Consider the following 13748-nt stretch of genomic DNA (forward strand, 5'->3'; position numbering starts at 1 on the left):
GAACCAGCCGGGTCTGCTTTCTTTAAAACCATTTACTTACAAACTTTAATTCAGCAAAGGTTTGTGTGAGAATGGGGAGGAGACAGCCCCCCGGAGTGGATGTGGACGCCGAGTCAGGGGAGGGGAGCTGGTGGCCCAGCTGGCCAGGGTCACAGCCCAGGGTCACCTCAGGCTAACAGGTCCTGCTGGTGGGAAGGGGCAGAGTTTATCTGCACCTTGTCTTATTTTCCAGCACTGGGCCACAGGGAGGCCAGCTCTGGGTGATCTGGCTTGGGGATGACAAGGCAGGGCTCATCTTCAACATGGGGGAGAGGACAGAGGCTCAGTGAGATGCACAATGCCCAACAGACAGTAGGACAGCAGGGGAACTGGGTTAAGCTGGCAGAGAAAGCCCACCCCGCACCTAGGCCTGGGCAGAAAGGGCTGGTGGGACTGGTTTGCCAAGACCAAAACTTTGGCCTTCTACTGTCCCCACGATCGGGGACCTTGGGTAGAGGGGCCCGATCCCCAGGCCAGAGCCATTTGGTCCTGAGTCAAGCTTCCGGAGCTCAGCATCTGAGAGGCTCTGGCCGGCGGGGTCTGGGGCCTGGCTTTTAAGGCATCAGAAGGCAAGGGGACTATGGTAGGGAGCAGGGGACCCGGAGCTGGGGTACAGGCCAGAGAGGGCAGGCCAGGGCAGGAGACAGCCATGCCTGCAACAAGTGTGGGAGAGAGAAAAAAGGGCTGAGCCATTTCAAACTGGAAAATGTGGAATGGAGGCCCAGACATGCTGGGCCTTGAAGGAATCAGAGCTGGGGGGGCAGGGAGGGAACGTCCTGGATTGTTTAAAAATAATAAAAATTAGAAAAGGAAACCAAAGTCAATTGTCAAAGTTAGAAAAGGGGGGACAGTCTCTGATCCTCACGGGAGGTCAGGGAAACCTCCAAGGCACTCGAAAGGCCAAGATACAGGAGCGACGAGGCAGGAGGGGACTCCCAGAGAGATGGACACAGGCGGACACGGTGGCGGGGGGAGGGGAGAGACAGCAGGCTGGTGCCCCTCCCTCTTAAGGCTGCAGGGTTTCCACGCTGGGAGCAGGCCAGAGGTGCAGAGTGCTCCCAGATGCCCCCCGCACTCCTTGGGCTCCTGCTGGTTGGTCAGCAAAGTCTTTCAGAGATTTTTCTATTACCCAAAGGAAAAGAAAACTAACAACAAAACACCAGAAAACCCCAAAGCGATTTGGTGCAGGCCTTTGAGCATCTCCAGCACTGGCCCTTTAGAAAATCCTCTTGCGCTTCAGGTAGGAATCTGCGTAGTGGCCACCAAGGCCCTGGGAGTGCTGGCCCACATAGCTGCCTTCTGGGCTGGGCTCGGGTGAGGGCAGCAGGTGGGCGAAGCTGCGTTTCTGTCCACCCAGTGGGGTCTGGAGACAGAGGGGAAGGGCTGGTGGGTCAGGGGCCACCCAGGGGCCACCACTCCCCAGCCCTGATGGTCCCCACCCCCTGCCCATACCTTCAGCAAGTGGCTGTGGCCATTGGGCCCAGGGCCGAGGCCCAGGAGCCCTTCTCCGGAGCCCAGTGGGGAGGAGCCAACCACCTGGGAGAAATGGGAGATGTGGGATGGGAGAGGAAGCAGCCCCTGGAGCAGAGGCGAGAGTTTCATGTTCAAATCCTGCCGCTGCCAGTTACGAGCTCTGAGACTGGGGGCTGATTATGTCATCCTTCTGGGCCTCAGTTTCTTCATCCGTGGGTTGGGGCTACATCACCCACACCCTGGGCTGCTGGGGGAGGAAGTAAGAGGCCCAGAAGCCTGGGCAGTACTACATGCAAGACATAAGGCTTGAGGAGGACGGCCTGTTTTAGCTCAACCCTGAGCAAAACTGACCCCTGCCACCCACCCGGCCGTGACACTGAAGGCCCCCGGGGCTGCGTGTGTCCTGGTTGCCCTCAGGGCCGCGTCCTTGGCGGGGGCGGCGCCTCACCTTGTTAAGGTGGCTCTGCCTGAGGCCAGCCTGCAGGCCGCTGGTGAAGCAGGACGTGGGTGAGCCCGCATAGAGGTGGGAGAGGGGCCCACCGCCACCTCCGACACCCCGTTCGCCAAAGCCACCGGGTGGGGGGGACATCTGCAGAAAGGGGGCCGCCTGAGTCAGACAGGTCACTGCTGTGCCACCCCCTTTGGGAGGTCCCCCAAAGAAGTCTGCGCTCTGGCCCCTAGGAGAGTGTGTGACAATGCCAGCAGAGGGGCCAGCCCGCCCTTCCTCCACCGGGGAACCCCGGGACCACTAGCACATGCATGAGCACAGGCTGGCCAGCTGCAGGATGAGGTCCAAGTGCAGCAGGGAAGTCACTGCAGCCGGGGCTGCATCCCCAGCCCACTGACTGCCAGATACATGAAGGAAGCCACTATGAACTCCCAAGACCCAGCTGAACTGCTTGGTGACTACAAAGAACTGCCCCCCCAACCCCCACACCCCACAGGACTGTGAGAATAATAAAATATTTCCTGTTCTAAGTCACAAAGTACTGGGACTGCTTCTTATGCAGCATGAGCTAACTGATACACCCAGGAGGTGGGATGGACAGGGAGGCTCTTACTCTGTGTCGGCTGGGTCCGTGAGGCCCAAGGGTTGGCTCCCGTGGGTGGGAGAAGAGCCGCCGAGGTCCCACATCCTGAATGAGAGTGGGAGAAGCACGTTGAATGTGGGGAGCGGAGGGGTGTCTATAACCAACCTCACCCAAATTCAGCTCCACAGCACAGCTGTCACTAGGAGGAGGCAGACTCTAGTGCCTGGGGCAAACTCAGCAAGCAGGGTGGGGCAGTGACACAGAAGCGGTGCCTGGTCCCAGGGGGTGGCTGCACCTGGACCCCAGAGGGCTGTGAAGGTATGAGGCAGGAGCTTGGGGTCTTTAAGGCAAGCAGGGCACCCAGGTGCGAACTCTTGTGGTTTCAGTAATTTGTCACTGGCATTTATCTCGATTATTTTTTAAAAAATCCAGTGTGGGCCAAACACAACACATGTGGCCAGTCTGCAACATCTGGCCTAGAAGTCAGAACCACAGAAGGAGCAGTTCTCCAGGGACCGAGATGGGGCCTGCAGAGGGGAGCAGTGAGAAGGACAGGCAGAGAGGAGGCTGAGAAGAAGCAGACATGTGGCCACAGGCCTCTTGGGAGAGAAAGACTGACAGGAAGCAGGGTTTGATGATGCGCAGAGACAGACAGACAAGAGACTTGAGCGCAGGGACCACGTCTGGCATGCTCCCTCCTGTCTCCCGTGCACTCAGCCCAGCCCAGCACAGTCAGTATTAGAAAGATGTCGGACTGGAGAATGACGTGCTCTCGGGACACAGGGCCTTTGGAAGGGCTGCCCCCAGGGTGGCCACGTATACTTACTGAGGGGTATTCGAAGCCATAGCTGTCAGGCAGCCCTGGTTCAGGGGGTAGGCGGGCGCTGGAGAGGGGGCTGAGCAGGCGGGACTTGAGCTGGAAGGCTTTGCTGCTGCCGCCACCTCCACCACCGCCTCCGGGGGCTGGGGGGTGAGGCAGGGGGCCCTCAGCTGGGCGGCGGCTTCTCCCAGCGCCTCCCCAGCCCCGGGCCTCCTTACCCGCCAGGTTGCTGGCTGGGAGCAGGCTGTGTAGGTTCAGGTAGGGATTCAGGGGGATCCGGAAGTCCTTGGGGGGCTCCCCGAGCAGAGAGACCTGTGGTGGGAGGGCTAGATTCATGAGGGCCTCTGGCACGGGGGAGCTTGCAGGGCGGGAGGCTGGGGTGATGGCTGGGCACCAAGTGGGGCCTTACCCCAGGGGGCGTTGGCAGAGGCCCACTGTCTTTCTGGAGGCCTCTGAGGCCCGCACCTCGGAGCCCCACGGGGGCGGGGGGTGGAGTAAGCTGGGGTGCTGGAGGACCCAGGCCCATGGGTTCCCGGTCACCTCCAGAGGGGCCGAGCAGTGGCGGCAGCAGGGGTGGTGGCTTCCCTCGCCGGGGTGGCAGCTCAGGGGGCAGGCCCCCTCCTACAGAAAGAAGAAGGGTGTCAGCAGCCCAACCACACAGGACCCCTTCTTCTGGGGCCTGGGAGCCTCTGCTTGAACCAGGGCCACTAAGTTTCGGACACTGAGCAGCATTCTCGAAGTCCATCAACTCCCAGGACGTCCGTGACTCCCCAAGGAGGCGGGTACCATGTGCTCAACTGACAGGTCGGGACTCAGACAGGTTAGGTCACTTGCCCAGAGCTGCACAGCTGGGAATGTACCACACCCAGGGAGGAGAGGGAAGGGGAAGTGGGATGAAGCCCAGAGAGATGGGGAGGAGGGAGTTGGCATTACCTGCAGACAGCTCCCCGAGGAGGGGGTTGGCTGGCTGGGCCCCAGGCTGGAGAGTGCCCAGAGGAGAGTCTCCCAAGATCCCAGGTTTCTAGGGACAGAGGATAATGAGCTGGAGATGAGACGGGGGGCCACAGGCCCAGCCCACAGCCAATCACAGGCAGACACAGGGCATCTCCCAATGTCTGTGACACCCTGGCCATTACCCACCCGCCAACAGTGACCAGGGGCCTCCTGCATGCCAGGGCCTGCCCAGGTGCTGGGGAGACCCCGGGAACATGGGATGGGCCATGCTCAGCGGGTCAAAGCCTGTCACCCAGTCAGTTACTGTCAGCAATTCACACAGTGATGTCCACCGGTTCACACCTAGTCCCCTTGCTGATTATCACAGACGCACAGTGTCTAACACACACAACCACCCTGATTGGAGATGCAGTGTGTGACAGCCACACGTAGATTCAGTCACTCTTATTCACACAACAGCCCACGCCCACAGCCTCACCTGTCAGTTACCCTCAGACACACCCGAGCCGCTGACTCGGCCCCAGTGAATCAAACTGGACAGGGTGGCGCGTGTTCTGTGTATGTGTGCGCTGTCGCTTCAGTCCTGTCCGACTCTGTGACATTAAGGACTGTAGCCCGCCAGGCTCCTCTGTCCATGTGATTCTCCAGGCAAGAATACTGGAGTAGGTTGCTGTGCCCTCCTCCAGGGGCTCTTCCCTACCTTAAGTCTCGTGCATCGGCAGGCGGGTTCTTTACCACTAGCGCCGCCTGTGTGTGGTATGTCAGTTTTTCCGTGTGCGTGTTGAGGGGGTGGGGACGAGAGGCCCCTCTATTCCCCTGTGGGGCCTTGGCTTTCACTAAGTCACTTCCTGAGCACCTGCGAACCAGGCCCCCAGGGACACAGTCCGAGGGCCCACAGCTGGTAGATGGTAAGCTACCCGTTGGCAGAAGCAGCAGTGCTGGAAATGGAATCACGAGGGGCTGCGGGATGTGTGTGAGGGAGCCTGTGGCCCACAGGCCTGAGGTTACCTTCTGACTCTGGGTCTGGAGGGCAAGCTGCAGCAGCGCCGTGGACAGGGCAGGCCCGTTGAGCAGCGGCACGGCCGGGGGCGCGCCCAGGAGGCCTAGCGGGAGACCCAGAAAATGAAGCGGTCCGAGGGTGGAACCCCCACCCCCACCCCCCGAGGAAGCACAGCACCAGGCCCATTGAGAACATGAGGACAACTGACATACCCCAAGAAACAGCCTGGGTGATGAGTTCCCTCCTCACCCCCCAGGGATGGACAGTCCCTCCTCCATGACCCTGCCCCCTTGCAAAGGACTCAGGGCACCAGCTCCCTTGGGGAGCGTCATCCCAGACCCTCTTTGTGGGCTCATGTCACTTGGAGCTCAGACAGCAAGAGTCCAGGGAAGTGCCCAGTTCTGAGTGCTGGGCCTCCCTCGCCTTACCCTGCTTGCCACCCGCGCCACCGTGGAGCAGGGGGTTGAGCAGCAGCTGGAGGGAAGCAGAGGGCCCCAGGTTGTTGAGCAGCTGCAGGATGTTGGGCTCTGGTAGGAGCCCTTTGCCCCGATTGAGGGCCTGCAGAGAGGATCAGAGGGGCAGTTCAGAGCCTTGCCTGACTCCTTGGCTTCCCCATGCCCCTCCTCTGGGGCACCCGCCCCCCACAGCACGCACTCACCGTGGCCTGGGCAGCAATGAGAGCAGCCAGCATGCTGCGGCCAGGGGGCCCGGGGGCGCAGAAGGAGACGCGCAGATGGCTGCCTCCCAGGGCCAGGCCGTCTGCCCGCTGCTGGGCCTCCTCTGCCATCTCTGCCGTCTCGTACTCCAACACAGCGAAGCCCTTCAGCTGCCCGTCCTGGCCATATGCCAGCTGTGGAGGGGAGAGACAGTCGTGAGCACCAGGGTGGCAGTGACCACCATCAACTGAAGTGACAGCCATGACCAGATGAGGATTCTGATGACAGTAACCCCCAGAGACAGAATGGACTCTGGGCCCTGTGCCCAGTTCCTGTGTTAACTCATCGAACCTTCTCAACAGCCCTGGGAGGCTGTATCCTGCCCATTATTCAGAGGGGACAACTGAGGCTCAGAGAGGTCAGCATGCTCAAGGTCACACTGCTGGTGGGAGGGCAGAGCCAGGCTTCCCACTGGTCAGAGCCACCAGGCCTTGTGCCAGTGCCTCTTGGGGACGTTGCCTGGGTTTCCAGAGTACACACTGCAGGGCCTGGAGAGGACGGGCTGGTGGGAGAAGCAGGTAGCTCTGGAGTTCAGCCCGACCGCACACCTCAGGCCGAGGATGCTACAGGTGCAGCTGGGAAGGGCACACAGTCTGATGATGAGGCAGATGGTCACTGAGCTCCGGTTTAAGGCTGGTAGTGCTGGGCAGGAGGGTGGGGTCACACAGCCAGTGTGTGGCAGAAATAGAGATGTGATCACGAGTGAGCCAGAGGCCCCTTCACCTGCCTTAACAGCAGTCATTTGGTACTTCAGGCCCTCAGCCCTCAATCCTGGGGGAGGATGCGTTCCAGGCCTTTTTTTTTTTTTAATTTTATTAGCTACCTTGCACAGCATATGGGATCTTAGTCCTAACCAGGCATCAAACCCACACCCCTTGCACTGGAGGCACAGCATCTTAACCATTGGACCACCAAAGAAGTCCCTGTGTTCCAGGATTGAGGATGTTTTGGAGATGAGAAGAGGGAGCCAAACATACCCTATGTTATGTATCAGTCACCCCCAGGGGGTTCTGGGGCACCCTGGAAATCAAGCTTGAGAATAGCTCGGCAGCAAGATGCAAAGAGGAAGGCCACAGATGACCCCATGTCAGTTTGACTCAGACAACAAGACTCTTTGGTTTTCAGGGTGTTGTGGCTGCTAGACACTTGTCCAGGGCTGTCCCAGGGTGGGCAGATCCTGGCAGAGCGTCTGGCTGGGCCCCACATACCCATGGGCCAGGGGCCACAGGTGCTGTTTCACTGCACCCCGGATACAGGTGGTCTCGGCACACCCACTTTGCAGGTGAAGTGACTCCCTGCAATTCAGGAGGCTCCAGTTCAATCCCTGAGTTGGGAAGATCCCCTGGAGATGATTATCCCCCAGTATCCTTGCCTGGAGAATTCCATGGACAGAGGAACCTAGCGGGCTACAGTCCATGGGGTCGCAGAGTCAGACGTGACTGAGCAACTAACGCTACTACATAGCACTCATAGTTTTTAAGCAACTTTGCGACAAAATGAACCAATTAAGATATGTAGGCACATGGGGAGGGAGGTGGGAGGGGGTTCAGGATGGGGAACACGTGTATACCCGTGGGAGATTCATGTTGATGTATGGCAAAATGAATACAATATTGTAATTAGCCTCCAATTAAGATAAATAAATTTATATTAAAAAAAATATGTAGGGACTTCCCTGGCAGTCAGGGCTCTGAACTTCCACTATAGGGGGCAAGGGTTTGATCCCTGGTCAGCAGTGAACTAGGATCTCAATAGTTCTGTGCAGCCAAAAATTTTTTTTAAAGAATAAATACAAATGACATGTATATTTGTTGTTGTTTAGTTGCTAACTTGTGTCTGACTCTTTTGCGACCCTATGGATTATAGCCCGTCAGGCTCCTCTGTCCATGGGATTTCCCGGACGAGAATACTGGAGTGAGTTGCCATTTCCTTCTCCAGGGGATCTTCTCCACCCAGGGATGGAACTTGCATCTCTTGCTTGGCATGCAGATTCTTTACCACTGAGCCACCTGGGAAGCCATATATATATACCCATATATACATATATATACACATACATAAATTGACCTGTTGATAAATGGCAGAGTGAACCAGACTAGGCTGCTATGGGCTTTCCTTCATGCTCTCCTCTTGATCATGTAGGAAATAAAATGCCCCCTGACATGGGCAGCAAATTCCCTTATGGGAGGTGGGGGTGCCCAGTTAAGAGCGTGGGCCCCTGGTCAGCTGCCTGATCTTGACTCCCAGTCCATCTCTTTCTGGCCAGTTTGGGGAGGTCACTGCAAGTGCCCATCCATGCCCCCTGGTTTCCTCATCTGTAAGATGAGACCATCAGCTGGATCCACTGGGTAGGGTGGCTGTGGGTGGGGGCCTAGTGCCCACTGGCCCAGGCAGGGAAAGTCTGGCCTTCAGCCTACTTGTAGTGAACACTTCACCTTTGCTGCTGGCCAGGCCCTGCACCAAGGCCTGGATGGGCTGCTTTTCACAATCACATCCATCTCATCCAATGAATATAGAAAGGGGTCAAAGGGCAATCGAAACTGTGTGGCTCCTAAATAGGGGGATGGAGGCTCAGGCTTTGACCTGGTTAACTCCCAAGCCCAGGCTCTGTTCAACAAGGATGCCCTGTGTGACTGGGCTCCTTGGAGGCGGTCACCTCCCGGCCAGGGATTCAGCAGATATATAAGCGGGGGAATGAGTGAGCAACCATTCACAATAACCCAGTCATAAAGCAGGACCAGATCCGTTCTGAGATGGGGACAGCCACACCCAGAGAGAGAACCTGTAATTGGTCATGGTCTTGCTGCCTTCAATCTCCAGTCAGTGGCTGCTGACTGTAAGTATATGTCACCTGTGTCCTGAGTCCCATCCAGGGCCTGGCACACAGTAGGCGTGCTGCAAAAGGAGCAGCAAGAAGTGGGGTTCCTACTAACACCAGTTCCCTGGCACCAACATCCACGGCAGCAGACCTGGGCTCTGAGCCCATATCCCAGCCTCCTCCAGGGTGGCCTGGGCTTCCTGGGCTGCCTCTGTCCACCCTGGCTGTCTGTCCTGGGATGTGTCCAGTGTGTGCTGAAGGAATGTCCACTTTGGGGACCTGGGAGCTCTCTGAGAGCTGGGCCTGGCCTATTCTCGCCCCACTGCACCTGTCACAGGGCTAGGCACCCTTACAGAAGGGCCTGACAAGTGAGACCAGAATGAACTAGGGATTGTTGTCCTAAACCACCACATGAGGGCTGAATCTCTACTTACAAGGGTAGGAAGGAAACCAAGACTCAGAGAGTGAGTGACCTGTCTGGGGCCACAGGGCAGGGCTGGGATCTGGCCATGTGTGACTTGCGGTGGGCTCTTCCAGTGGCCTCCTTGATGCTGGCCCTGGGGTCTGGAGGCATGAGCACAGGGGTGGATGTGAACGCAGGGTGAGCGGGTCTCAAAGCATTTTTTTTTTTTTTTTACAAAAGTAGCCTTGTTTGCATTTTTCAGGGGGAGGTTAAGCAAGTCGCCAGAGGGTGCGCAGGGATCTGAACCCCAGCCATCTGGCTCCTAGCTGGGCTGTCACCCACTGTACCACATGGCCTTTCTAACAAGAACACCATTCAAAGTGGCCTCACTGAAAGGGAACCCAGAAGACTGGAGAGAGCAGGTGACTCACACGGCCCCTCCGAGGTGCTCTGGGCTTCACATCTGCTCCCCCAGGTCCCTGCACCGGGCACCAGGCTTACCTGGCAGAAGGTGGGGGTGTGGACGGCTGACAGCGCCCGGCGCAGGGCATCCACATCACTGAAGCCAGGCGGCAGGCGGTCAACACAGAGGCAGCGGGAGTGGAGCAGGGCAGGTGTCAGCTGCCCGGCATCTGTCCAGTGCACGTAGAGGGTGCGTGGGCCCAGAGGCTTGCCCAGCAGGTCTGACTTGGCACGGGCGGCCGAGTCTTTCTTCATGTACTCGGCGAAGCCGTAGCCCTTGGAGTGACCAGTGCGCTCACTGTAGACCAGGAAGCAGCGCTCCAGGCTACCGAAGGGCCGCACCAGCTCCTCGAACTGCTGCTGTGTGAGGCTGGGGGGCAGGTTGGCCACGCAGAGCAGGGCGTCCGTGGGCTGCAGCTGCACCGAGAGCTCCCGCTCCCGCAGGCGGCTCTGGTGGAAGGCGCTGATGGCGGCCTCCGCCTGCTCCCCATTCAGCAGCGTCACAAAGGCTGCGGCAGGTGGGAGCATGGGGTCAGTGGGGCCCCCCGAGGGCCTGCGCCTCTACCCCATGTCCGCCCACACCCACCTCCCTCTAAACCACACGTGACCTCAGGAATACTGAACCACCAGGACATCATGGGCACCAGCGGATTGGAAGAGTCACCAGCAGTAGGCAACAATAGCCAGTGTCGCCTGGCTCCTCCAGGCTTGCTCCTTACAACCCATAGTGATGCTCACCCACTGGGGGCCTGGCCCCATCCTAAGAACTACTGTGTTGGCCAAAACGTTTGTTTGGGTTTTTCCATAAGATACGCCATGTGGGGTAGTAGTGGTTACCCATGTGGTCCCTGGAGCCTGGGTTTCAACGCCAGCCCCTGAGTGGCTCTGAAGTCTGTTTCCTCCTTTGTCAAATGGGAATAACTTCCTCCTCACAACCACTATCTTTCCAGCAAGGAAATGGGCACAGGGCAGTGCCCTGCTCAAGTGGAGAAGCCTGGACTTGAACCCCGGCAGGCTGCCTCCCAGGCACCCACAGTTTTTCAGATGTTTTAATGCTTTTGGCTTCATAGCCAACTCTAACAGGCCATGTCCAATTTGCAGGTGAGAAAACCAAAGCTCGGGAGGGTAAGTCACTTGCCTGTGGCCAAACAGTGAGGACAGACCAGGACAAGAGCCCAGGACTCTTAGCCTCCGAGGTCCAAGATCTTACCCACAACCCTAGTCCACCAGGTAGGCCTCGAGGGGTCACCTATGCTCAGCTCCTCCTCGCCCATGTTACAGACTGCAGGCAACGGCCCTGGCAGGTTTAACACCTGGCACGATGCCTGGTGGATACAGACATCCTCCATGCAGGGGGCCAAGACCAGTCCCTGTTCCCATAGAAATGACGACCGCGTGGAGGCAGGCGAGTGGGTCAGCAGCGACAGCCTAGGGTGGTCAGTGCTATGATGAGGTACGGGGTGTGCTTGGGCACTCGGAAGAGCCGCCCTGAATGGAAGAGACGTTAAAAACAGAGGGAACAGCCTGGAACCTTACACACCTGAAGAGATGGTAAGGCTGAGGTACCTCTTTGCAAGGTAATATCAGGAGGAGCTCAGACAGGTTGTGAGGAGACAGAAGCATGATCAGTGTTAGGACCAGGTTTGATCAGATTTGTAATCAGATCAGAGCTGGCTGCCTAGGGGAAGGCAGGCAGGTGAGTGAAATCGTGGAAGCAGAGAGGCCAGAGGGAGGCCGTCATTTCGGGAGGCATGTCTCCTAGACCCAGGGCAGGACAGACTATTGCTCCAATCTGTCCCTCATCTTGGGTGTCCATCGTGGGGCATCCTTGCTGTTTCTCTTCCAGGCCACCCAGAAGATACCTGGGTACTGGGGACCCCATCCCAAACATTCCCTCTGCTGGCCAGTCCACCAGGCCTGTCTGACCTTCTTCAAGTCCTCCAGAATAACTGGTGCCCTTCCAATCCCTTGGCTCCCATCTGGTTCACGGCCCCCCTCTCTCTGCTGAATGTTGGGCCTGAAGTTCAGGAGACACTGGGCCAGGACTCTCAAGCTTCAGGGACTGTCATCACCTGCCACTAGGCCACCCCACCCCACCCCAGGGTCCCACAAACCTGTCCCTTTGTACTTGTCCACAAAGCAGTACTTGAGCTCATAGTCGCTGAGCAGGTCATGCACCTCCTGTGGAGACAAGCCAAAGCACAGAGAATCATGGAGAAATGAAGAGAGCAACCCAGTGGCACGTTCACGAGGACCAGCTATGAAGGCAGGTCAATCACCAGCCCCATTTTACATGTGAGAAAATGGAGTTTCAGAGCAGTTGCTTGCCCAAGGCCATTGCAGCCATACCTGGCAGGGCTGGGAGGCAGAGCTCAGCTATAGAACCCATGCTTTTAACCAACACAACACGCTCTTATTAGACAGTCAGGTCGGTCTGAGTTCAAGACCCAGTTCTGCCCACAGGGAAGTTGTTTAACCCACCTGAACCTCAGTTTGCAAAACTGACTCAACAACCCTGCAAATCGGGTATTAACAAGTCCATTTTGTAGATGAGGAAACAGGCTCAGAGAGGTGAAGGAAATTGTCAAAGGTCAAGCAGCTGGTCATGGCACAGCAGTGGGAATGCCACCCCTGGGTACCTGACTGGGGACCCTGTGTACTTAATAAGCCCACATTGTGTGGCTTCACGTGCCTCCCCATTCCCTCCTACTGACAGCTTCCTGCAAGCCAGCTGCGGAGGCGAGGCTCTGGGGCCTTTTATTGCCAGACACACTGTGCACCCTGCAGGAGATAAGAAACGCTTCCGGCTGGGAGATGGTGGGCAGTAGGAGGTTGACTGACTGTAGAAACACCTGTCTCAGATCTGTCCCCAAATCACACCCCTCCCAACACTCCTAGGGTCTCACCACCCATGGGCAGAGAGAGCCAGTGGCAGGTGTGCTGGAGGGGCCAGGGGAGCAGGGATTCTCCACAGCAAGGACAAAGAACCCATTCCATTGCTGAAGGGTAGGGCAGACTAGGTTCAATCTTCCCGGGTCCAAAGAGCACTGGGAAGTCCTGCCCCATTTGGCGCCAAGAGAAGGGCACCCATGGATTACAAGGATCAGCCAAGGAGGGCTACATGGAACAATGCCCCCTCCTTCTCTGCAGGCCTGTGGCATGGGGACAGGAGATGACTCCATTTTTCCAAATTAATCCTGAGGCTTTTGAGGAAAAAAGACCCCTGGGGCTGCCTTAACTTCCGATCTACCCCTAAAAGAAATTCAAAAACGCTTGCTATAGAAAGGCACATTCTAGTCAACCATGAAGCTTATGGATATGAGATACCACCACTCCATGCTAGAGCAGGAAGCAACTGGCGTCCCTGATTCCACTGTCCCAATCTGGCTGTCCATTCACTATCCCCCCAACATGGCCAAAGCTGCCCGCCCCTTTCCATTCCCCGCCCCCTTCAACTACTTGGCTCCTTCCAAGCCTCTGGTCGCCCCTAGCAACGTCCTCCCTCAGTCCAAAGTTGGTTTCTCCCTCCATCTCCGACCCCCTACGTCCCGCTCTTGGTCTCTCCCGATCCCGCGTGGACTCACCGCCGACGACCCCCCCCCCCGGGCACGCCACCGTTGGTGTCGCCCGGTTCCCCCCGCGCACGCGCACGGTGGTATTTCCCGCCACGCTCCCACACGGCCCCCCCCCCCCATACCTGGTTGGTCACGTCCCCCGGGAGGCCCCGGATCAGTATCTTGCGGCGGTTACGGAACTGGCGCTCGGTGTGTTCCAGGCGTTTCCGGATCTCCTCTGGATCTAGTGGCGGCAGTTCTTCTTCAGGCACCCGGCGCTCCGCGGCATCACCAGCCTCAACCTCGGCCCCAGCCTCTGGGCTCAGCGGCGGCCGGTGAGTAACGGACACGTCGGCCGCCATCTTGGGAAACCCGGCGCCTTCTGGGACCAGCGAGCCGGGGCGGAGCGGCATAGAGCGGCAACGAGGACGCGACCGCCGATTGGCCAAGAGGAGCCCCGCCTCCCCTCGACTCCTTC

At 58.0% G+C, this 13748-nt stretch overlaps 1 protein-coding gene across 5 annotated transcripts; it reads right to left on the reverse strand.

Annotated features, from left to right (window-relative positions):
- Nucleotides 1–17: 17 nt before the first annotated feature.
- RAVER1 (ribonucleoprotein, PTB binding 1) lies at nt 18–13654 on the reverse strand. 5 transcript variants are annotated; one of them, XM_010806772.4, is made up of 14 exons: nt 13414–13654; nt 11831–11897; nt 9756–10225; nt 5976–6167; nt 5746–5875; nt 5326–5420; nt 4297–4384; nt 3773–3984; nt 3582–3675; nt 3370–3506; nt 2574–2648; nt 1961–2101; nt 1492–1617; nt 18–1402 (listed from the first exon to the last, which is right to left on the reverse strand). In XM_010806772.4, exons 1-14 carry the CDS (start codon nt 13630–13632, stop codon nt 1256–1258), a joined length of 2193 nt encoding a protein of 730 aa, XP_010805074.2. In that variant the 5' UTR covers nt 13633–13654; the 3' UTR covers nt 18–1255.
- Between the last annotated feature and the right edge of the window lie 94 nt (nt 13655–13748).

The sequence above is a fragment of the Bos taurus genome, chromosome 7 (assembly GCF_002263795.3).
Source record: "Bos taurus isolate L1 Dominette 01449 registration number 42190680 breed Hereford chromosome 7, ARS-UCD2.0, whole genome shotgun sequence".
Taxonomy (NCBI): Eukaryota; Metazoa; Chordata; class Mammalia; order Artiodactyla; family Bovidae; genus Bos; species Bos taurus.